A 23,250-nucleotide genomic window follows, 5' to 3' on the forward strand; every position below is an offset into this window, starting at 1 on the left:
GGGGTTGCAATTATGCAAATGAGCTCTCGTGCGTATCTCTAGCCCTCCATTGTACTTTGCCGGACCAGGAGTAGGCCAGGCCAGCAGAGTCGCGAGCAAATAAGAATAGTAGACCACGTGATTAGATTGACCAATTAGCCTCAAGGTGTCAGGGTCATGGGTCAAAGGGCACGGTCGGGATGACTAGAAAACCCGCTGAGACAAGAGACGTCAGTTGATTGCTGGCAATTGAAGAGTGAGGACGTAGAAAACTGAGAAGGAGAGTGACAGTGAGTAGGGGAGCTGGGCAACGAAGAATAGCGGGCCACAAGGGACCAGGGGCGCCATAGCGAAAGTAGTTCCGACCGGTGGTCCGGTAAAGTACAATCTTACTCAAGACCTGTTTTTCCTAATTTTGGAATCGAATTGTATACAGACCCGGTAACCGGGAACAAAGTAGCAATGACAATGAAAAATTAAATTTTCATCCAAATTGCTTAAAAATGGGCTTAAATGAAAATAGAGTAAATTCTAAGAACTATGGTTTTTAAATTTTAAAAATCCATTGATAAATAAAAAAGTTATTGGGATTTTTGTTTGCAAAATGTTGGAGGACCTTCATATATATATAGGAAAAAATCGCCAAAATGTGGGACATGTTTTGATGTATTTTGAGGAAAAACTGTTCATAAGTCAGTAATGAATTGGAGCATGAATGAAACTTGGCATCTCCATGTGATTTTTAGTGCCGAATCTAGTTCTGCTATCACTTTTTCGGTGTCTTTGTCACTTTGGATCTTAACCCTGGACGGAAGCGCGTAGGCCCTTTATAAAGGGTGTGAGCCGGGCTACCCGGGAAGCGCGCACGCCCTATATATAGGGCTGACCTACTTCGACCGGGAAGCGGGCAGGCCCTATATAAAGGGCATAGATGCTGACCCTTTTCAATGGAAAATTCCAGTGTTCCTTATATGGAAAATGACGTAGTCAATTACAGGCCAAAGTTATAAATAGTGACCAATGACTTTGCAAGTTATCTTGACCTCGTAGAGCGTCTCTTGGCCGAGATATCGATCGATAAAGTGACGCGGTCCCGCTGAGCGACTACACGCTATGTGTTATCACTTGTTTCGCCGTGCTGATGTACTAATTGTTGAGTCTATCGCGTTCTCGGCATTGTTTGTATTTATTTGATCGCTGATCATTTTTGAATGGCTCATTCTATCAGCTTAAAGAAAATATATGCTTCTATATGCTTTTATCATCCGTTGAGCCGTAAATGGTCATTTTTCAGTAGCAGGTATACATTTTGGGTATCTCAGCTGTTTCCCCCCCGGCAAACCCCCATGTTTACAACTGATCGGCCGTGGCGGCGGGGCATTTTTGGCGGGTTACTTCCGGTGAAACGCTGAGCGCTTCTAGGGTTAAAGACTGATATTTGCGTGAAATTTGTTGAATTGCGTGACATCGTTTTTACAGCGACGCGATCACCCCTTCTAAAACTCAGTAAAGCGCTATCGGGAAAACCCGCGATGTAGTCATCGGTGACCCATTTGGTTATAGGCAGCCAATCACATGCCGCGTAGCGATCACGCGCCTCTTGTGTGCCGGCACCTCGCGTTTGGAATGCGCGATCAAGTTTCTAGATCTAGTGTTTTATCAATGGATGGGTGGTAATTTTAAGTTGGTACGGAAAATCTACTGAACGCAGAGATCTGAAATTTTACAGCAATAAAGAAGATATGTGGGGCGCTTGTGTGGTCGGCGATCAACCCGCAGCTCCGCTTAGTTTTCGGACCGCAGAGGAAATTCGCACAAACACGGCAATATCTCTGGTTCTAGTAATCGTTCGGGATTGTATGCTGGCATGTCGTTAGTTTAACCTTTCCTCTGGTTGGTTGCCGAGTTTCATTTATTTTCGTCCAGGAGTTTTCCCGTAACTAAACTTAGAAGAGAGTCACTTCTGATTCCAAGCGGCCCAAAAAATACCCCTCGCGCGGAGGCCGATTTCCGGCCCAAGGCGCAGCTGGCGATTGGCATTGCTAAACAAAGTCACGAAGTATACAGACCCGGTAGGGGAACTCTTGTGATTTCGGAAAGTTTCAGCGCCCAGGCCCGGTAGTGTGTGTGTGTGTGTGAGAGAGAGAGAGGTGCTAGCAAAATGTATATATGACATGCCCCAGTTGGCAGGAGGGAACGAGAGAAAGATAGCGAGTGGGAAATAGGTGGGGAGAAAGAAAGACAGAGACAAACAAAGAAAAAGAGAATGCGGGCGATACACAGAGAGAGAGAGAGAGAGAGAGTTACTGCTCGATTGAAATTATGAGATTGTTCTTTTCTTCAAATTGTGATTCCTCCAACTCCAAAACGGAGAAAAAACGATCGTTCATCGAAAAGACATCCGCAATCTTCATTTAGATCTAGATCTAGGCTAGCCTGGAACAAGATCAATTATTTATGTCTGTGTCTAGATCTAGATCTATACCTTGGCCATAGATCTAGAACTAGAACCCAGGTCTACCCTGAGCCAAGAGGGCGCTGAAACTTTCCGAAATCACAAGAGTTTCCCTACCGGGTCTGTATATACACTCCCTTTTGGAATAAGCCTTATGTCTATCGGTGTGGATGATCAAATTGATAAAAGCCAAGAAAAAATGACGTTATTTATAGCACAAAAGTTGTAAGCTAGATTTAGATCTAATTTGATCGTCTACAAAGATACTAGAGTAGGTTCAGGTCTACCGGCCGCTTAAGCCTTATCCGTGGGTGCCTCAGAGAAATGAAGACTGCTGACCAGAAATAAGATCAATACTGGAAAGGGATGTTATAAAATGTAAACCTCATGTGACCTGTTTCAGGTGAACCAGCAGATTTTGCATCACGTCTATCATTCTTATCCATGTTCTGCACATAAAATGGTCTGGGTGACATTTTTGATAAAACTGGCCACTTTTTGAATTTTAAGGTCAAACCAGCCACCCATTATGGTCAAACCGGCCGCCCTTCATGGATGTTATAAAACGAAATGTATACAGACCCGGTAATGGGGAACAAAGTCACGAAGTATACAGACCCGGTAGGGGAACTCTTTTGTGATTTTGGGAAGTTTCAGCGCCCAGACCCGGTAGAAATCTAGAAAGTGTGTGCGTGAGTGTGTGTGTGTGAGAGAGAGAGAGAGAGAGAGAGAGGTGCTAGCAAAATGTGACATGCCCCAGTTGGCAGGAGGGAACGAGAGCAAGATAGAGTGGGAAATAGGTGGGGACAAAGAAAGACAGAGACAAACAAAGAAAAAGAGAAGGCGAGCGATACACACACACAGGGAGGGAGGGAGAGAGAGAGAGAGAGAGAGAGAGAGAGGGGGGGGGGGCAGAGAAATAGAAAGGGTGACTGCTCGATTGAAATTATGACATTGTTCTTTACTTCAAATCGTGATTCCTCCAACTCCAAAACAGAGGAAAAACGATTGTTCATCGAAAAGACATCCGCAATCTTCATTTAGATCTAGATCTAGGCTAGCCGCGAAACTAGATCAAAGATTTATGTCTGCCTAGATCTAGATCTAGACCATAGATCTAGAAGAACCTAGGTCTACCCTGAGCCAAGAGGGCGCTGAAACTCTCCGAAATCACAAGAGTTCCCCTACCGGGTCTGTATACTTTGTGACTTTGTTCCCGGTTACCGGGTCTGTATACACTCCCGTTAAAAAAAGCTATTTCACTTTGTTTTTCTCTTTGATAAATAACTTATTAAGCTCAATTAGCAAAGTATCTGCCCTATTGCCAAGGCAGTGATCAATTTGGGGTTCGATTCCAGCATACCAAGGAGGTTAAAAGACTCTTTCTAGAAATTGGCAGAATATTTCCTTCACCGAAGACGACTGCCATACATTTTTCATACAAAATAGACCAATAAAAACAAGTTCATGTTCATGTTAAAATAATTTATTAACAACACAGGCCTGCAAAAGAAAAAGGCCATGTCCCTGGGAGAACAGTAAAAGAAAAATTACAAACTAAAAAACAACCCTGCGTACAAGTTTTCACACTACAAACACTCGCACGTCGTACATACAAAGTGGAATTCACTCGTCTCCTCCTCACTCATTGCCAGTATCTTTTCTCTGTCTCTACCCGTGCATCCTCTGTTGTACCACCTCCCACATTCGCACCCAATCCATCCGTCCAGGTCCCTGTCACTTGAACAAACAGCACATACACTTTCATCCACATCATTCACACAACACAACTCATCATCCATCTCAAAATCCGACCTGTCATCATACACCACTCGTGCATCATCATCATCTGAACTCGAACTTTCTTCCACTCTCCTCTTCTTGCCTTTGCCCTTCCCTTTCATTGCTGCCTCCTTCCTCTTCTTTTCCAACCTTTCTGCTTCCTTTTGTTCTCTCTCCGGGCGCTTTTCCTTTTCCTCTAACTTCTTCAACATCTTTTCCTCCCTCTTCCTCAACATCTCTGCCTTCCTCTCTTCCTGTGCCCTTTTCTTCGCCGCCACCTCTTTTTCTTTGTTCCTATGGAATTCCTTAAAGGAGACATGTGAAACGTAGGAGGGGGGGCTGTACTGTACTCGGGGCGCTCTAGATGATTTTCGCCCAGTTATAAACGGGGAGCGGCAGGTTATCGAATGTTGGTTGAGGAACAACTTTGTTCCACAATTCCAAGTACTTGGTGTACTCTGGTTCGGAGGCTGTCGCGTCATTTCTGAATAGACGACGCCTTATTTGAAACATTTCAACTGGTGACCAACCACAAGCCAGTATGTGGTCAATCAACTGGCATGTGTGGAATGCCACGTTCGTGTCTCGGCACCCACATTTGCCAGGGGTTGACATTGGGAACACAAGATGTTGAGGACTTGTGGCTGGGCCTGCCGAATTATGACTGGTAGAGGTGGAAGGGAAGACGTCAAGGCCAGGCTCATCAGCGGAAGGCAGTGCCCCATTACTGGGGGCCGAGGTGGAAGGGAAGACCCCAATGCCAAGCTCATCAGCGGAAGGCAGTGCCACATTACTACTGGGGGCCGAGGTGGAAGGGAAGACCACAAGGCCAGGCTCATCAGCGGAAGGCAGAGCCACATCACTGGGGGCCGAGGTGGAAGGGTCGCCCATTCCCTCAATGAAGGAACCAGGAGCCACTGAGGTCTTGGCCTAGACTGCGCTTGCCTGGCACTTTCGATAATCAAGGTCATTAAAATTGTCATTTCTTGGGGACAATTAAAATGAAAATTAAATTTTAAAACAGTATTAAAATGTCAGCTGAACAGTCGGTTTGGAAAATTTGAGTCCGAACAGCCATGGGAGGCTATTCAGACTTCAGTCTGAATAGCCACTAAACGAAGTGACTCTTTCTCCGAACACTCGGGAAAATAAACTTGACCTCTATTCTATTTCTTCGAACGGTTTCCGTTCTCGAGTTTTTTTGTTATTTGCGAGAGTTCGGCGTCATTGTTCATTCTGCCATTCTGCGAGTAATGGGAAGAAGCATTTTTTGCATCGAGTTCAATTTCTAGAGCGTCTAGCCTAGAGATTTTTAGATGTCTGAATATTCAGATACTTAAATTGTGGTTGGAGAAACGTTCCCGACCTATACTTCGTTTGAAAATGCCTTCCAAAGGTACTAGGAGAAAACCAAACTGCTCGACTTTGGCAGTAACCTATTTTGCATTTAGTCACCCCTAAAGCAACACACACTCTCGCGCGCCGGTACTCCATTCGCAAACAACCCAAAAATGTCCAACAGTTATGTTTTTATTTTTATTTGCCTTCCCCTTCTAGATCTAAAGTAGATTGGTGGTTCTTCAACACTTTATGTAGCAATGCCTATCGTCTGCTGCGCTTGGGGCGGAAATCGGGCTCTGTATGAGAGGTAATTTTTGGATCAGAGGTGGCTCGTTTTTAAGTATAGTTACGTGAAAATACGTGGACGATAATGAAACTTTGAAACCCAACTTGAGGAAAGGCCAAACTTACTATATGCATGCATCCAATGCCAATAGGTTTCTAGAACAGGAGAAATTGCCATTTTGTTCTACGGTTCAAAAACGTAGAGGAGCTGATGCATGGACGCTGACCAGACAGGCACCCCATATGTCTAATCACCTTTATTGCTGTAAAATTTCAGAAACCCGTAGTACATTTACATACCAACTTAAAATTACCACTCATCCAGCGATAAAAGTCTAAAGCCGGAAAGTGGGTCTCAATTTGAAATAACTCACCAGCTGGCATGTGAAAAGAGCATGATCGCTAGGCGACATGTAGTTTGCTGTCTAAAACTTAAGTCACCATTGCCGTTTTTGCGCCCATTGCAGATTTTCCTTTTGTTAACCCTGGTCCTGCTCGCCTGCGTTCTGGTCCGGTGTCAGTCTGGCCCCTAGCTCAGCGCACGCGCGCCGAGCATCATCTCCCATTTAATTCGGGTCCCGAGTCGGATCCGCATTCACGCAGCTCAAGTGTGTGTGCATCAGTGTGCTTGAGTTTGTGTGCATTTGTGGCCTTCTTCTAGAACCGCCTGCGTTGGTTCGTGACCGAGGCATACGTCTCATTCAAAACACGCCAAGTTGGTAGCTGTAGATGTTGGTCCAATGAAATTATATAGAAGAAATTGACCCACTTAGACATGAGGAGCTCGAAAGGGTAGTCAGGAAACAAGTCTTCCATTTTTCTATACAAAATCTTTCAAATGAGCTTGATTTTGTATGAAATGATACTACCTGATAAAAACTAAGCTTGTTTGATAATTTTGAATACCATTGTGCAGGTACAAAGAACAATTTGAGTGCAAAACATTCGGAAATTGACCTCTGTATTATCCCCTTTGAACCCCAGGTCATTCATAACAAGAGCATCTAGAAAGGTTATTCGAATGGGCGTAACTACTTTATTGTCTTATCAGCTTATGAGAGGGGGTTATTCATGTGTTTTACTATAAAGTCAGATGGTTATTGTATGTGACTAGTTTGTAGTTCTATCACTGACTATGGCAAGATTAAATTAAAAAGCTTAATATGTCTGTTAAGGGAAGTTAACGTCAATATCATAATTAATTATTTAAAGTCAAATCATTGCTAAGATTGCTGGTTCTCAGCTTGATATGTTGGTTTCGTTGTCAAATATTTAACAGCTGGTCTGAACAGAATGTGATTAACAAATTGCTCCATATATCTGCAGGGTTCAAGTCATGGACAGTTATTAGTTGATAAATATGGTTTATATATTACATTACATTTTTTTTCATTTTTCTGTTTTTAGGATTATCGACAGAATGCCGAAGCAGCTAAGGCAGCCCTTGATGGGCTACAGAGGAAGGGCAGAATACTCAGAATAAGATTTGCTACCCATGGTGCTGCACTCAAAGTAAAGAATCTCCACCCATATGTCTCAAATGAACTTCTTGAACAGTCGTTTTCTCAATTCGGGGATCTGGAGAGATGCATTGTCATTGTGGATGACAGAGGCAAATCCACAGGAGAAGGCATAGTGGAGTTTGTGAGGAAACCTGGAGCTAATTCAGCCCTCAGAAGAATCAATGAAGGAGTTTTTCTTCTTGGAGTGTATGTACTTCTTCATATTTTTTGTACATTGTCTCTTATTATATGTCTTACCATTTTATGCATTCCAATAATTTGTTCCATCAATTTTTTTTGAGGAGTTTTTGTTCGAAGGACCCTAGAAGTGGCCTTGTACATAAAGATTTTAACATTTAAGTTTTAGATGCAGTGAGATTGGTGACTTTAGTTTTTATTAAGCTCTTTTCAATCTTATTATTGGATGCTTTTGGGCAAAATTACAGAACTAAGTACAGGGTCTGCGTACCATAGGATCAGTCCTTGTTCTGACATTGTACATGATTAGATAGGAATGTTGATGTTTTTGATTGCTTCATTCTTGCATAATGATTTCCAATTTCTAGAGACCCCAAACCAGTTGCTGTAGAGCCATTGGAACAGAAAGATGAAGAAGATGGCATGCCTGAAAAGTTCCTGACCAAGACAGAACAGTACAAAAAGTATGAATATTAATATTGTTGTGGTTTAATGATTCAAGGACCAAGTTGATTTTAGGTACATGTATCAAATTTCTCTAGGTTTTATATGTTGATCAGAAATGTCTTTAGTTTGCACTTTTTATGAATAATAGTTTGCACTTTTATGAAAAAATTACGAATTTCCAGAATGGTTTTTGAATGAGAATGAAGCCTGTAAGTCAATTCGAGAGATTTTTTGCTTTAGGTGTAATATCAATAGTTTGAATCTAATGAGTGCCGAAAAGTGTGCTAAGGGTATGGGGGGGAGGGGTTACTTTGCCAATACCCATCATCCTGACACGTTGGGTGGATAGAGGCTGTTTTTTTTGGGGTTTTTTTGTTGTTGAAAAGTTGAGGTATTGGTATGCATAACTAAACAGTTAGAAAGTTTTCAATGCTTTTGTGTTTTTAATTTTATATACAGTCGAACCTGCCATGACGGCCGCTTTCCATTTCGCCCCTTGCGTTTTTTCTATATAATTTCACTGTGTAAAGTGGCCACCATATTTTAACACACAATCCATATCACACCAAACAATAACACCTGTCTTAGGTGGCCACCTTAGTGGCTCCATTACGTTTTGTCATGTTAGTCATAAATTATGCATTGGCCCCTGGTGTTCTGTCCGAGCTGTCATATCCAATCACCTGTCGTTATTAGGTAGTCCCTCCAACTGATCATGTTGCGTTGACCCCTCCCACTGTTGACCAATAGGTAACAAAATTTGTAGCTGCTGGTGAGGTAAGCGTGTGATCCCTCATAACCTATAAGCCACGCCCAAAACTCGTACACAAATCGTAAGTGAGATGAGTGGTCACTGTTTACCCCAGTCTGTAACAAAGTAACAATGGACGTCAACATGAACTTGCAACAGGAGCGTCGCTCGTTCTCCTAGTGGTGGCGACCCATGTGTTCGTTTTAACATGGCACTCGTCTTACTCATCTGACAGATATTTAGTTTTTTTGTCACCCTTGTGCAAAATCAGCAATAAAATAAATATAACAAACGAAATACAAACCAAAAACAACAATGCGGCTACTTTTGGTGGGGACCTCAGAAGGGAATGGTTTGTTTTGTTCATCTTTATCAGTCCTGCCTAAGACAGCAACCTGTCTTATACGGCCACTTTTCTCCTTGACAATTGGGGGCCATCTTACACAGGTTCGACTGTACTTTTAAGATTTTTTGGTCATTGTCTAGATTTACATCCTTACTCGGCCCAACATTCTTATTATCACTAACACTTGTCGTTGCATGGCAAAAGTTCTGAATCTCAGCTAAAAATTGTTATTATTGCTTCATTGTTCTCTTATGGAATAAACCTTTTTCCCCTTCAGTATTTTGTAAAGAGGAGGACATCCGTAATGAGCGACCACTATGAGACAGAGTAGAACAGAGGAGTAGGTTTAGGGTAGGGTTAGGTCTCTTCTTTATTGTGTGTGTTGGGGTGGTCGCTTTTTACGGAAGTCCTTGTAAATAGTTATCCCTGTATTTGTTCGAAAGTATACTTTACTCACCCCCCGGGGCAGTGCCACTGACTGTAGTGTCTTTAGGCCATTCCCAAAAGGGGGTAATTTCTGGTTCAAGCACAGTAGAATTGTAAATGGGCTGATTCATCATGTGATGCTCATAGCTGCCTAATCAACAACATGGAACTGCTGCTTTTTCTTTCCTAATCCATACTATTGTCATTTTCCTCTACTTCTTTTGTATGTTTGTCACACTCTTGTGACCCGCTATTTCCGGGATGCCTTGATAATCGAAGCAGACCTTGTGCTGTTGAAGCTAGAGAGGTGAGCAGAGTGAGTCTGGGGGCTCTCGTGGCCTAGAGATTAAGGTGTTGGCCTCTCATTCAAAGGTCCCGGGTTCGAATCCGGGTAGCGACCGAAAAATTTCCTTCTCTAAAATTGTCTCCTTTCACCTCCTTTCCTGCTCTCTAGCAATATTCTGTCGTCTGCTTTTGTCTCCTCTTTCTGCCCCCACCCCCTCATCTCCTTTGCCCCCTCCTCTGGGCTTCTGCACTCTTTCTGCAGCCTTTCTGCTGCTCCTCCTTGACTCCTTAAAGCTGTCTTTCTGCCACACCCCTAATCTTCTGGTAGGAAAGATCTACACCTAGCCTTCTCGGACAAGGGCGAAAAATCTCGGAGGGCCCGTGTGCAAGTTGCGCACGTCAAAGATCCCTTGGTAGTCTAAAATCGATAAGAGTGGGCTTCGGCCGCCACCCGAGCAAAATTCAAAATTTCCTACCAACTAAAAGTATTAGGTGTGTCCCGCGCGCTCATATGACCGTATGCAGTTGATATATATAGATATATATATACTCTGATGTATTTTTCTGAAAGCATTTTAAATTTGGTATATGTATTAGTGCCAGTTATAACAATAGACTTACAAGCTTTGCTATGACTTGCTCAAACAGGGAAAGAGAAAAGGAGCCAAGATTTGCACCCCCTGGTACTTTTGAATATGAATTTGGCATGCGATGGAAGCAGCTAGAGGAGCTTGAGAAGCAACGCATTGAGCAAATTAAGAAAGACACAGAAGACGCTAGACTCAAGCTGGAGGATGAGATGCAGAATGCTCTGTATGAGTACCAGGCAGAACAAATTAGACAAGGTTTGTAGAAAAGTTTTAGATAGTTTTAGCGCTATTTCTATTGTCAAGGATGCTGATTGAATGCTTTGGTTTATTTGTTGGAAGAAAATGTGTATGATAGCTTACACAATTTTGAATTTTTATTATTATTTAAAATGGATCAAAATACTTAATGAATTAATTAAAAATATTTTTAGAGCTTTTTTGGTGCCTGGTGAACCTGCCTCTTTCAGTAATTGCTATCCTCTCTAAATTACAGATTTAATCAGGCAGCAAGAGGAACTTCGTAGACTTGAGGAGCTGAGGAATGCTGACAGGCTGAGAAGACAAGAACAGCTGGAGATCAGGTAATTATTCTTGTACTAATAAAAAATGAATTTTGCTTTTGTTGTGGAAGTTTGCACATTGTTCCTTGAAAGACAAGAGTGTTACTGTTATTTCAAGTGTATCGCTAATAGATTTGGTTATTGGAAGTTTTGCAAATCATTCCTTGTGGAAGAGTAGTTAATGTGGGTGGTTGGCGGGTGCTCTGGTGTGGTTTGCTTCTTCTTTCCTATCAAACATCTATCGTCCTTATCTTCCCTTCTTTTTTTACATGTTTGTTACTCTCTTGTAACACCTCTAATCTTCTGGCACTTGCATGACCTTATGCAGTTGCGAGCGCCGTAAAACCTCTGCTATTAAAAAAAAAAAGAGTAGGTCATCAGTAGGATTGTAGAGTTTGACTGACAGGACTTCATGTCTTGCTCCAGGGGAGTGCTCATGTTAATGTTGTAGTTTTCCCTTTACCCAGACCTGAAGGGTCTAGGTAAGAACGCGTAGTAGATTGATTATAGAATTCAATTTACCTTTGAGTCAGTCGTTTGTGGTTTTAGACTTGAGCACTTGCTCTTGGCTGTGTTGAAAATATGATTTGTGCGCTGCACTTTTGTGGTATGCTTTGCTCTATGCTCAATTTAAATTTATAATGATATTTTTTTATTTAGCTTAATTTTTACTTTTGTTAAAAAGTTATTTCATCTTGGCAGCAGACTAAAGCTTGCAAATTTTTCATAGTTAAAGATGCTCACATTTTTCACTCTCCCTATAGACGCCAGCAAGATGACCGCGAAAGAGCTCAAGCTGAAGAAAGGCGCAGAGCTGACATGATGATGAATATGAGACAACAAGAGATTGCGAGCCGTAGAGGTCCTATTGACCCTCCTTCGATGAGGCAGAGAGAGGAAATGATGGTAATAATTTTTTGTCTATATTCAATTATATAAATGACTAAAACACAATCACAACCTAGGCTTTACTTTTTCAAAACTTGCCCTCTAGAAAGAGGACATGTCATTTGATACTGTTATTGGCATGAAGACTGTCTGTATTATTTTATTGTTTAGTTTTAATAGATTTACTCGGATCTTATGATCTTACTTTTACAGTTGTATATGCTTTCAAAACTTTTGTGGAAAGTGGTCAGATGTAATCAAAGTTGGGGGTTAGTTTGACATGAAAATTTTAATTTGGTTTTTAATTGAAAGAAGGCTTTATTGTGAAGGCTTAAGCGCAGGGTTATGTATTGTTACTGCAGTTGTGAATGAATGGATGATGCTCTGCTATTGTATATCATTGAGTGGGACATTCTATAATGCCTGGGTCTTCTCTCCGTGTTTTTCAGATGGCTGACCGCTACGGTGACCGCATGGGAGAGCGTATGCCTGAACGCATGGGAGAGCGTATGCCCGAACGTATGGGAGAGCGTATGCCTGAACGCATGGGAGATCGCATGCAAGAGCGTATGGGAGAACGCATGGGTGATCGCATGCCAGAGAGACACCCAGACCGAATGGGTGGACAGCCTTCTGGCTTCATGTGGCAGGATGAGAAGGGCCGTGGAGAGGTGAGATTTTTAAACAAATTATTGGTTTAAAAGCATATTGACAACTGTTTTGGCACATTCCATGTGGGATTCTGTTGCTTCAAATTTGAAAGTGCTGAGTTGAGGGAAGTCTTTACAATGGCGTTGATTTTTTACCCTTTTACTTGAAATTTGTATTATGTTTTAAAGCTTCCCTCAATATGTCTTCCTTTCAGTAAAAGTAATGGGAGTCAGTGGTGTTATATCCTTTGAAATATCTCAGAACTTAAGGCAACTGAACTATTTCAATTGCTAGAGCAGTATTTCTCCACTATCAAAAAGTGTCATAAAGCAAAAAATGTATGAAAATTGGCATGTAGTATTAAGAGCAGTGAAATGTGAAATTGTTTAAAGGGAAGGAAGGAAATTCTGATTTTGCTTTGAAACATTTCTAAGTAGCTACTAGTCGTGGATTTTTCTTAGTTACGGTACTTGTAACAGGACCAGTAGTAGTGTAGTACAGAAAATCAAGATGGGTCTGTTGGTATTCATTGAAGCAGCCAGGCTGTTTTGGAATATAAACACGTATGTACAATAATTTGTAATCATATGCAATATTTTTGCCAACAGAGCTCTCTAATATACTTAATAACTGAAACTTGAGGATTCTTGGTTTTCCTCCTGGTACCTCATTCATTTGCAGCTGCTTTGCAAACCACTCATTTAAAAGACAGTATTACTAAATTTTTGGGTGGAGCAGCTTCTCAACTAGCGTCGAGAGTGTTTTACAGGAATGCAACCTGGGCATTTTGAAGTGATAATTTTTTAATTGATGAAGCAGATTTTTCTGTTTCTTATTTTTTAGTCAGAAATGTATGTTAATGTTCATCCGCGTACCAAAAATCTGGAAAAGATGAGTTGAAGAGCGAAAGAGAATGCAGAAGATAACACTGACATGGAATGTGCCGTTTACTTTTACTTTGTGGTTCTTGTATGGATACTTTTACAATTTTGTTGACTTTGTGGTGGGACCGATTGACCACTCAGAATAAGAAATGTTAGTTGCGGAAGAGGGTGCTCAAAGATCACCTCAATAAACAGTGTGCTTATATGGAATTTTATGTTGTATCAACATAATCAGGAAGGGGGAGTAATAATCTATGAACTCTCTCAATAATTTATGAATGCTGACTAAATTTCATAAACCTTGTTTTGACTGGTTGTCGAATTATATTTCCTCCCATGATTATTATTTGAGTGGTCCATTCCCCCCTTGATTAGAAAAGAACTCTTTGTATAAACCTTGTCCTGTGTGCATGAAATTTTTTCTGTTGTTCTTAATCATAAATCAAAGGAAAATAGTTGATTCAATTTGAGGCCGTCTATCATGTAGTTCAGCTTAAAGTGGTCAGCCTCACACGTTTGTGTTTCCCATTGCTGCCCCCCAGGGTGGAATGAGAGGTGAGCCCCAGCGCGGTCGAGACATGCGAGGCTCAGGGGCGCCACCCCTCCAGCCCCCACCTGTTCCTCCGTCAGGGATGGGTGCAATGGAGCGTGGTGGGCCAGCAGCTGTATCAGCTGCAGCTGCTGCTGCCGCTGCTGCTGCAGCTGTTGTTGCTCAGAATGCTAAGGTAATTAATGTTCTAAATTTTTGTGATCGAAGGAGATTTGTATTTCAGTGAGAAGAAGCATATTCTTTTTGTTCATGTCAATCTTTATTTTAAAAAATTAACATTCAACATTTTGTGTGTGTACTGGAGTGAATGAGTTGTTATGAAGTTTAGTATGTATAGAATTTGGGGGATGCAAATAGACGACTCATGAGATGGAGAAAATAGAATTAACAATTTTTAAATGTCAAAATGTAATTTTTACCTCCAAAAGCTTTTGATGGTGCAAGCTTTTTAAAAATCGTTTTTGTTATTATTTTGTTTTGTTTTTTTAAATCAACAGCTTTTGCATTTATTAAGTTGCCCATGACTGGTCATCTCCGTGAGATTTTGAATAAAATCGCTGAGCTCCAAAAGTCATAAGGGATTTTAGGGAAGTCATTGTATTGGTGAGAAACCAGAGCAAATAATAACATTCTCAAAATCATGGAAGTAATGTTAATCAGTTATTGTTACTACTTATGCTGTGTGCGATATGTATTTATCAAGTGTGAGGGAGACAACAACACCCTCCCCCCCTCCCATTAAAAACTGAGAGAGACAGTCTGAGGCAATGTTAGAATGGGAGCTGAAATTTTATTTCAATAGAAATTGAAGGGAGCCTCTGTACCAAGTTGAGCACATTTGAGGAACACTAGTTTTGCTATTTAGTGGTTCTTGTACACTCACCTGAAACTGAAATCCTCTTTCTTATTTTGAGATGCACACAAATTCTATTATGAGAGGCCATATATTATTTTCATAATTGTGTCTGCTGATATGGCACATGCACACATACATATATGCCCACAATACCTATGTGAGGTTTTCCTGACTCTTGGGTATTTTAATTTCTTCCCCTGCTTCTTGTCGTTGAGAAGTTTTGGCTTTCTGTTTGTGGTGTTATTGATTATTCTGTAATGTAAGAGGCTTGTTATGTTTTTTCAGGAATTTTAACTACATATGTCATCTGACTAACAGGAAAAATCCAGTTGTGTAGAATGTCGGTTAAATCATAATTTGATTTGTGTTCTGTGTAAGGAAATAATTTGATGTTGCGTCAGAGGTTTTCCTTTAAAAATGGGAATATTTTACTCTAAGCAAAATTTGAAAAGCTTATTAGATCAGTGCTTCCTATCTTCCACATTTTTATGGAAATCTATACTTTCTGACATTTCCATACTTGCTCCTCAATCGTTATCAACTCCATTCATACAAAAGTGCAATAGTGAAGAGTTACTGAAATTCCGTCGCAAAGGATCCATACTCGCTTCGTATCGTCTTGTATAAGTTACGGATATTAACAGTAAATCTCTCGGCAAAAATTTGATACAATAGAAACCTGCCAGACTGCGCATTTTCTGCAATCGGCAACTATCCCAGTGTGCATACATCACGGGTTGGTGGGCAAATACGTTTTTACCAGCAAATTGATCAAGATCTGGCTTGCCATGACAGGAAACTTTTTGTGCCAATTTCTTCCTTGCTTTCATTCACCCATTCTGTCTATCTTCGGATTGTTGCTGGGGCTAGAAAATCTATGCATCGATCAAGTCAATTGACTTGTGATTTTAGTGAGAAAGAAACTTTTCAAATTTTTCTGGACTAAATGCCTTTTTCAACCCTCTTAAAGTTAAGGCACTAAATTTCAATTTCTCGGGGGGCTTCGCCTCCTGTGCCCCCACCGGGAGACAGTTTTCCTTACTTTTCAGCTTCATCTGTTGGAAGCATTGTTGAGGCTGATGTCTATTAGGCTGCCTGAATTAATATACTTGTTTTAATTGGGGTCTTGAGGATTATTTGAAGTAAATTGTTAATTTTAAAAGAACATGATTTTCCTGGAATTACATGGTAGAGACTTGGGGAAAGAAGTCTTGAAGAGTGGAAACTGACAAAGAGCTAACAGGGAAGCAAAATTAAGACAAACAAGAGCCGCAGACAGGGAGATACAGGCTAAAAAAGGGACACAAAGGTCAACCACATGTCGGTGTGGTCGCTGTGGGTACACTTGCTGAACCTGAGTGCTTCTTTCTTGTAAAACCTAACAAATCCTGTGGCCCTTGAAGCTGGGTGATACCTAAGGTGAAGCAACCTGTTTTGAAGCAAAGCAGTAGGATGCACTGCTCTGGAGATTTCTGTGAAGGATGAAAGGTGGATTTGTGATTTTTAAAATTTTTTTTTTGGGTGCTCTCTAAAAGTCTGTTTAGATGTGGCTTTTCTCATTGGGCTGTCAGATTACGAAAAGAATTGTGATTATTTTTTATGGGGGGCTTTTTTTTGCTCTTCAGGATAAACTGACAAGGCCTGCAGGAAGGCATCAAGTTTGAGATTATGTTGAACTGAGGGATTTTTTTAACCCTTCTTTTTTTTTTTCCCCCATTTTCAGTCAAGTCCAAAACCTCTGATGCAGTCAGGCTCTGGCTTTGGCGGGCCAGGCAGTGGAGCAGGAGGACCAAATAATCCCAATGCTGGACCAGATGGCCCCATGGTGAGCATTTTTCTGTCTCATGCTGTTGGCTCTCCCCTTCTTTGTTCACATCCTAACTTTACAAAACTGATTTGCTGCTGAAAAAGGGAAAAAGACACACACACACACTCTCCCCCATCATACCCTGTGTTCCCTGGGGTTTTTTTTCCCGTGCTACTTTTTCAGCTGCAGTTCCAGTTGTTAAAAGCCTGATGAATGTTTTATTCTCCGTTATGTGCGTCATGCATTCTAGCTAATTACATTGATGCATCAAACCAAAGCTCAAGGCGCAGGAATGGTTTGCTGAGTACACACATCTTCAAGAGTTCTGTCTTAAAAAGTATTCCTCTGTTGACCTGCCATGGTTATAGCAGCAGTTCCCGCTACTGGAATTCAGATGCGTGAATTTTTTTTTGGTGTTTTTTGTCTTTTAGTGGAAAATGTATACAGTAATGTGAGTTTTTAAGGCTACCAAGTTATAGAGAAATGCGAAATTGCATCTATAGCTGATGGCAAATGGTATGCTGAGTACTTTTAGGACTTGGGACTCTTTAAATGATTTTTTTTTTTTCTTCATGCCTTTAAAAAAAAATCTACAGCCTTTTGTTTTACTAAAATTAAAGCTTGATCAAATAGATATCAAACATATTGGCCGTATACTGATGTTGTCTGGGGTATATGTACTGTAGTTTGATTTTCATTTGTGTTTAGTTGGCAATCAAATGGATACCTGGGTCAAAAATGTTTTTAAAGCATCTGCACCGCTTTTGTTCTTTAAACGTTATATTAAACCCTAGTGAATCCTTTCGACTCGGACATTGTGATTTCGAAATTTCCGCAAAATATTTTTCCTTCAATACGTATCCTGCAGTAAACTGAGTTCTAAAAGTATGCTCTGATACATACCAGTTGTTCACACACTCTCAACATTCTTTGGTATTTCCTGAACTTAAACTGGATAGACAGGACAAGAATAAGACTGTTGTGGTAACCAAAAGTAGTGTGGGTTGTAGAAGGGCTGTCCTCCATAACGAATCTGACTGAATTATTACGATTTTTAATTCAGTTTTACGCAAATACGATCGTAATACCCCTGATTCCAATCTTTAAAAAAATTCGGCTTCCCCAACCCACTGCCAACTTTTCTGGTGTATAAGTGGAGAAAAGTAGATAAAAAGCTTCCAAGCACGGACAGTCTATGTCACTACGTCATGTGCAGTTGTCTTAACTTCAACAGTATTAACACCCTCTTTGTGTTGAGCCCTTTTAGTCACTTAAGGGCCACTCTGCCCTTAGAAAAACATTAGACTTTAGAAGTGCCAAAGCTAGGAATAAGGCAAATATTAAACTAACAAGGTGTTAAAAAATTCCTGCTCTTTTGTATCATCATGCCTTTATGTTGAATTTATACTATACTGGACAACAATCTCTGTCCTTGACACCCCATCGAAGATGATTTTCCCTGGCCATGTTACGAATTTCTAAACCAGTTTACTAATTTTCTATCTGTTGATTACTAAAACATACGCTGGTGGGTGGGCAGCCCTGTTGTGAGTGTGATCAGGTGTAAAAAAGAAAAAAGAAAAGCAAAATGATCTCTTCATTTGATTAATGAGACTGTTAGAACAACTTCCGTGGTAAGACATCAGTAAAAAAAAAAATTAGGTTTTTAAAAAAAATCCTTTCCTTGTGTCTATTGTTCAACAATGCATCAATATCTGCACTTTTCTTTCATTCGAATGACAAACTTTTGTCTGCTCTTTGTAGCTCTAGATGTACCATTTCGGTATAAACGTTCACGTTCCGTTTCACTGTGTGTATATATTGTATGGGGGGACTTCCTGTGGTGGGAGCTGAGAGATTTGTTTAGTTATTATTTTTTTAACAAGGAGAGGCGTGGACGGTGCTATGTAAGGTTCAAACCCTTGCCCTTTATTTGTAGTTCCTAATGTTTATTTTGCACCTGTGGTGTAATAATAATACTGTTTGCCATTGCACCAGAAGTAAATTCAATGGTTTTGAAAACAGGAAAACAAAGGGGGGGGTGAATGAAAGCCGGTTTGGGGTCTGTGATTTTGTAGTTAAGAGTATAGCATATGGTTTGGTACAATCTCCAAGGGGTACGTGGTTTCAACCATCTCTTTCCATGTCTATAAGTCCACGTTGGATATGAATTGGTGCTTAAATCTTTCTTGATTTTACTAATTTATATCGGACTGACATAATTCCTAAAACTTATTTTGACAACTTTTCACGGAAAAGAAGGGAAAAGAACTTTGTGTTTGCAAACATTGAACTCTCATCGCTTTCGGTTTCAAATTTCATCAGATTCCGGTTATAAGCAACAGCACTTGTGTAAAGTTTACAATATGCCCCTTGTTGGTTTTAAATATCTCTCTCTCTCTCTCTCTCTCTCTCTCTCTCTCTCTCTCTCTCTCTCTCTCTCTCTCTCTCTCTCTCTCTCTCTCTCTCTCTCTCTTTCTCTCTCTCTCTCTCTCCCCCCCTCTCTCTCTCCCTCTCTCTCTCTCTCTCTCTCTCTCTCTCTCTCTCTCTCTCCCCCCCTCTCTCTCTCTCTCTCCCCCCCCCCTCTCTCTCTCTCTCTCTCTCCCTCCCTCTCCCCCTCTCCCTCTGTTATTTTTTGGGGTTTTGTTTTGGTTTCGCTTTACTTGTCACAATTAAAGTAATACAAGCTTTCAACTCAAGTTCTGCACCTCACAAAGTCGGTCGGGCAACAGTAGAAGTACAGAACACCATTTTTTGGCTCATGATACAAAAGACAACAAGAATATTGATGTTCTATCCATCAATAAGCTTTTCTGGAATCCTCCCTCAGAACAATACACTTTCCCAACTCTCATGTCCAATAGTTACTGGAAAAATCACCAACTTAAAACTTCACGTTATGTTGCACTGGTGTTATGTTTGACTTAGTGCAGTTTTCATGAAGAATATCTATGACAGAGAGGAATGAGCTCTCTCTTTAAAAAATTTTTTTTTACTTCTTCCAATACTTCAAGCGTATTGTACTAGCCCTACAACTTTGCATGGCTTCTCACTTTTCATCTTTTCATGCTTCTAATATATATTTTTTTCTCCCCCATTTCGAGTCATGTTTTTTTGGGTTTTTAAAAAAAATACTGTATCGTTACGGTATTGTGTGCACAGTAATAGGCAGGTGACAACTGGTTGTTACACTAGTAGCTATATTCTTCTTTGGTGTTTAATAAATTCTTTACCCTAAATGGGACCTCTTTGAATAGTCGAATGGTTCTTGTGGCTATGATAAAAAAGATAATGGTGTGGCAGCGTTTCGAAGGGCTGAGATGATGGACAGTTTTGGCATAACGTGGTCCCCGTACTGGTGGTTAAACCTGTGTAGTGTTGTTCTTAGTTCAGAGGCGCCAATGTTCCTGAAATTGTCCCGATTTTGTATTTTACTCCTGCTTATACATTCATATTTTAAATTTAATCTCGATGTTCATATAATATTGCACTTTATAGAAAAACGACCATGATGCAAAATGCATATGACTTTAAAATCTGTAAATTTCCATGGGACCGCATAGTTCAGATTTTCATAACCTGTTGGTATCCTCGTTATTTAATTTTATTCCTGAAACAATCTTTCCTGGGATGCCATTATCAAAACATTTATAGTGGAGCATCAATATGGGAATGTCACTGCGTGAGTAATGTGCTGTGGGAATGAACTTTTGGATTCGTCAAATAAAAACCAGTAATTATATGTAGGGCTGTACACATGCGAACCCTGTGATGGTTTTTCTGTTTCCTAAAAGTTGAAATGTTAAAGTGACACAATACTTTTGATGGCCATGCGGAAATATGTACGTCAAGATTCTGTAGAGGCTCCAGGGAAGGTCCTTTTTTTTTCTTCCTTTTTTCTTTATATTTTCCCCCCTTCCCTTTGTTTGAGATATATGATATGTTACAAGAGTACTCTTGCTCTGATATGTGGCTAACTTAGCCGAAGTATTGCCAAAATGAGCTTTTTCATCATTAATTTGGTGATGAGCATGGTTTTGGTTTTAGTGTTTGTTTATCATGTTATTTTTTGTGTGGCTGTTGTGAATCGCTTGGTCAGATGGGTTTAAAATATGGAACAACTGGAATCATTACAAATTTGGAATGATGTTCTGAGGCATTTTCATATGTAGGAGTGGAGCATATACAGTAATTACCCGTTTGTTAATGAGCTGCATTAAAAGTTTTTGATTACAGGTGTGTTGGAATGTATAGGATTACATTGCCGTTGAAGTGTATTGCATTTTTTTGTGAATATGTGTTGCATTGCAACTGGTGTGTTACAGATTTCTGAATTACCACTTCATACATCACTAATTTTTTTTTATCCAAACCCCAAATTCCCTGTCTTTTGTCTCTCTGTCAGTGTGAAAGAAAGACTTGCCTTTCTTAACTTCTGTTTTTTAAAGCATGTTGTCGTTTGAATTTTTTTCTTCTGAGTTGAGTAAGTGATTTGAAACTCAATATACCCTTGGGAGGGCTAAATAGACTATCAGTGTCTGTGGTGTGCAGAAAATATGTTGCAACATTTTTTTAATGTCTTTCTGCTTGGGTGTTGTATACCTCTTGGGCTGGATTGGCACAGACAGATGGGGTCGAAATAGTCCACTTATATTATTCTTAGGTAAATAAGGCACATATAATTACATGTGTAATTGTAAGAGGGATTTTTATCACAGATTCAAGAGTTGACAAATATTAGACCCTGTGTAGAACTAACATGTGCTTGAAGGGCTGGTTTTTAAATCGTTTGTTGGTGGTATGAATAAACCGCACGTCTGGAAAAATATTGTGGGAGGGAATAAGGGTGCTGAACTTGCTTGTCCCTAATCTTGTCTAGTACCTATTGTCTTGCTTACTGTCAGTTTCAACAGAACCATTGTAACATCGACATGATTCTTTGCTGGAAACCAACAACAGGGTGTGGGGAATTATATTAGCACCAGTGTATAGTCTGTTTCTTCTTTTCTGGAACGAAGTCAATGGTTACAAAGATTGCGATGATGACTCTTTGAAATCAATGATTTCAATGATTCTTTAAGTGGTATTTCTGAGCAAACTTTGTGCTGTGTTTATTATGAAATTATAAGTGCGGCTGGCCATTTGTAGGCACCGTCTTGTCAATAAGATCCAGGAAAGGAAAACCGCTCAAAACTTACAGTAAAAACAAGCAATGAAAGTCGACAAACATGAAACACGGCAGCATTCTTAAAGTCGTCTTGAATGCAGATGGCGACTGCTTTGTCCCTCCTTGTACGTGTGACTGTTATTCTCTTGCATACTTCAGAAATGGTACAGAGTGATCTGTGTTATGACTCATGGGGATGTGAACTTGAAAAGTTCCTGACTTGTAGGGGGTTATAATTTAAATTCGGGTGTGCTTTCCGCCCAGTATTACAGTTAGGCCTACTCACGAAAATAGTTTCCTGGCTAAATGTCACCACTATTGTATCTGCTTCCCTTATACTCAATACTTTATTATTCTTTCTGTCTCTCTTTTTGTGCTGTCTGCATTCTACATGCACATGTTCAACCAATTTCTTTTTCCTGACAGTTCTTGTTTTCTTATGTGTACCTGGCACACTTTATAAAGCTTCTTTACATAACATGACAGTTTCGGAATCTCTGTTATTACATGTTGCTGTTTAATCAAGCGTATTCATACACACTGCCTGCTTACTGAATATCCTTGCTAAGAGATTTTGCCATTCTCGCATATTTATTTCATCAGTTGAGTGCTTCAATTCAAAGGAAAGTACAGTCAAACCTGTCCGTAATGGTCACTGAAGGTCACAGAGGTTGCTATGGACTAGGTTGAGTTATGGTCGTCTATCAAATATGTAAAGATCACCCCCCCCCCCCCCCCCCGGGGGGCGGTGCTACTGACTGAAGTGTCTTTAGGCAATTCCCCAAGGGGGGGACATTAAAATATCGAGTTCTTATGCACAATAGAATTATAATTGTAAATGGGCTGATTCATCAATATCACGCTCATAACTGTGCCTGAACTGCAACAGGGAACTGCTGCTTTCTCTTTGCTAATCCTTACTATCATCATTTTCCTCTACTTCTTTTGTATGTTTGTCACACTTTTGTGACCCGCTATTTCCTGGGTGCAGTGATAGTTGAAGCAGACTTTGTGCTGTTGAAGCTCGTGGGGTGAGCAGAGTAAGTCTGATTCCCTGTAAGGACTTCTCTATTGACATCCACCGCTTGGCACTCGTATGACCTAATGCAGTTGCGAGTGCCGTAAAACCTCTACTAAAAACAAACAAAAAGATGAAGATAACTTTATACAGTTGCGAGCGCAGTAAAACCTCTACTAAAACAAACAAAAAGATGAAGTCTCACATGGTACATGTAAACCACTAACAACACAGACACTAAAGCAAAACAATCTCTTCTGAGTTCTGCATTGATTGAACCCTTACACTTTGTCTGAGGTCAGGTCATCTGTAAACGTTAGTAACATGTGACTGTAGATAGCAAGTTTTTAAGGCTGACATCTCTGTGGGTGGTTGATGGGTGCTCTGCTCCTTTCCTATGAAAATCTATTTATCCTATCTCTCCTTTATCTTTTCTATCACACTTCCCATTGACTCTTTTTTCTTCAAGTGCCAACACCCCC

The 23,250-nt window shown here is 40.4% G+C and overlaps 1 protein-coding gene across 1 annotated transcript in view; it reads left to right on the plus strand.

The window, feature by feature from the left end:
- Nucleotides 1-4,843: 4,843 nt before the first annotated feature.
- LOC101860495 overlaps nt 4,844-23,250 on the plus strand; it is a 41,060-nt gene continuing 22,653 nt past the window's right edge. Inside the window, exons 1-10 of the mRNA XM_035969824.1 lie at nt 4,844-5,090; nt 6,310-6,362; nt 7,250-7,551; nt 7,911-8,006; nt 10,446-10,642; nt 10,881-10,968; nt 11,712-11,853; nt 12,285-12,506; nt 13,913-14,095; nt 16,500-16,601. Coding sequence (XP_035825717.1) covers nt 4,844-5,090; nt 6,310-6,362; nt 7,250-7,551; nt 7,911-8,006; nt 10,446-10,642; nt 10,881-10,968; nt 11,712-11,853; nt 12,285-12,506; nt 13,913-14,095; nt 16,500-16,601 — 1,632 coding nt within the window. The remainder of the gene's footprint in view (nt 5,091-6,309; nt 6,363-7,249; nt 7,552-7,910; nt 8,007-10,445; nt 10,643-10,880; nt 10,969-11,711; nt 11,854-12,284; nt 12,507-13,912; nt 14,096-16,499; nt 16,602-23,250) is intronic.

This window comes from Aplysia californica, unplaced genomic scaffold, assembly GCF_000002075.1.
Source record: "Aplysia californica isolate F4 #8 unplaced genomic scaffold, AplCal3.0 scaffold00187, whole genome shotgun sequence".
NCBI lineage: Eukaryota > Metazoa > Mollusca > Gastropoda > Aplysiida > Aplysiidae > Aplysia > Aplysia californica.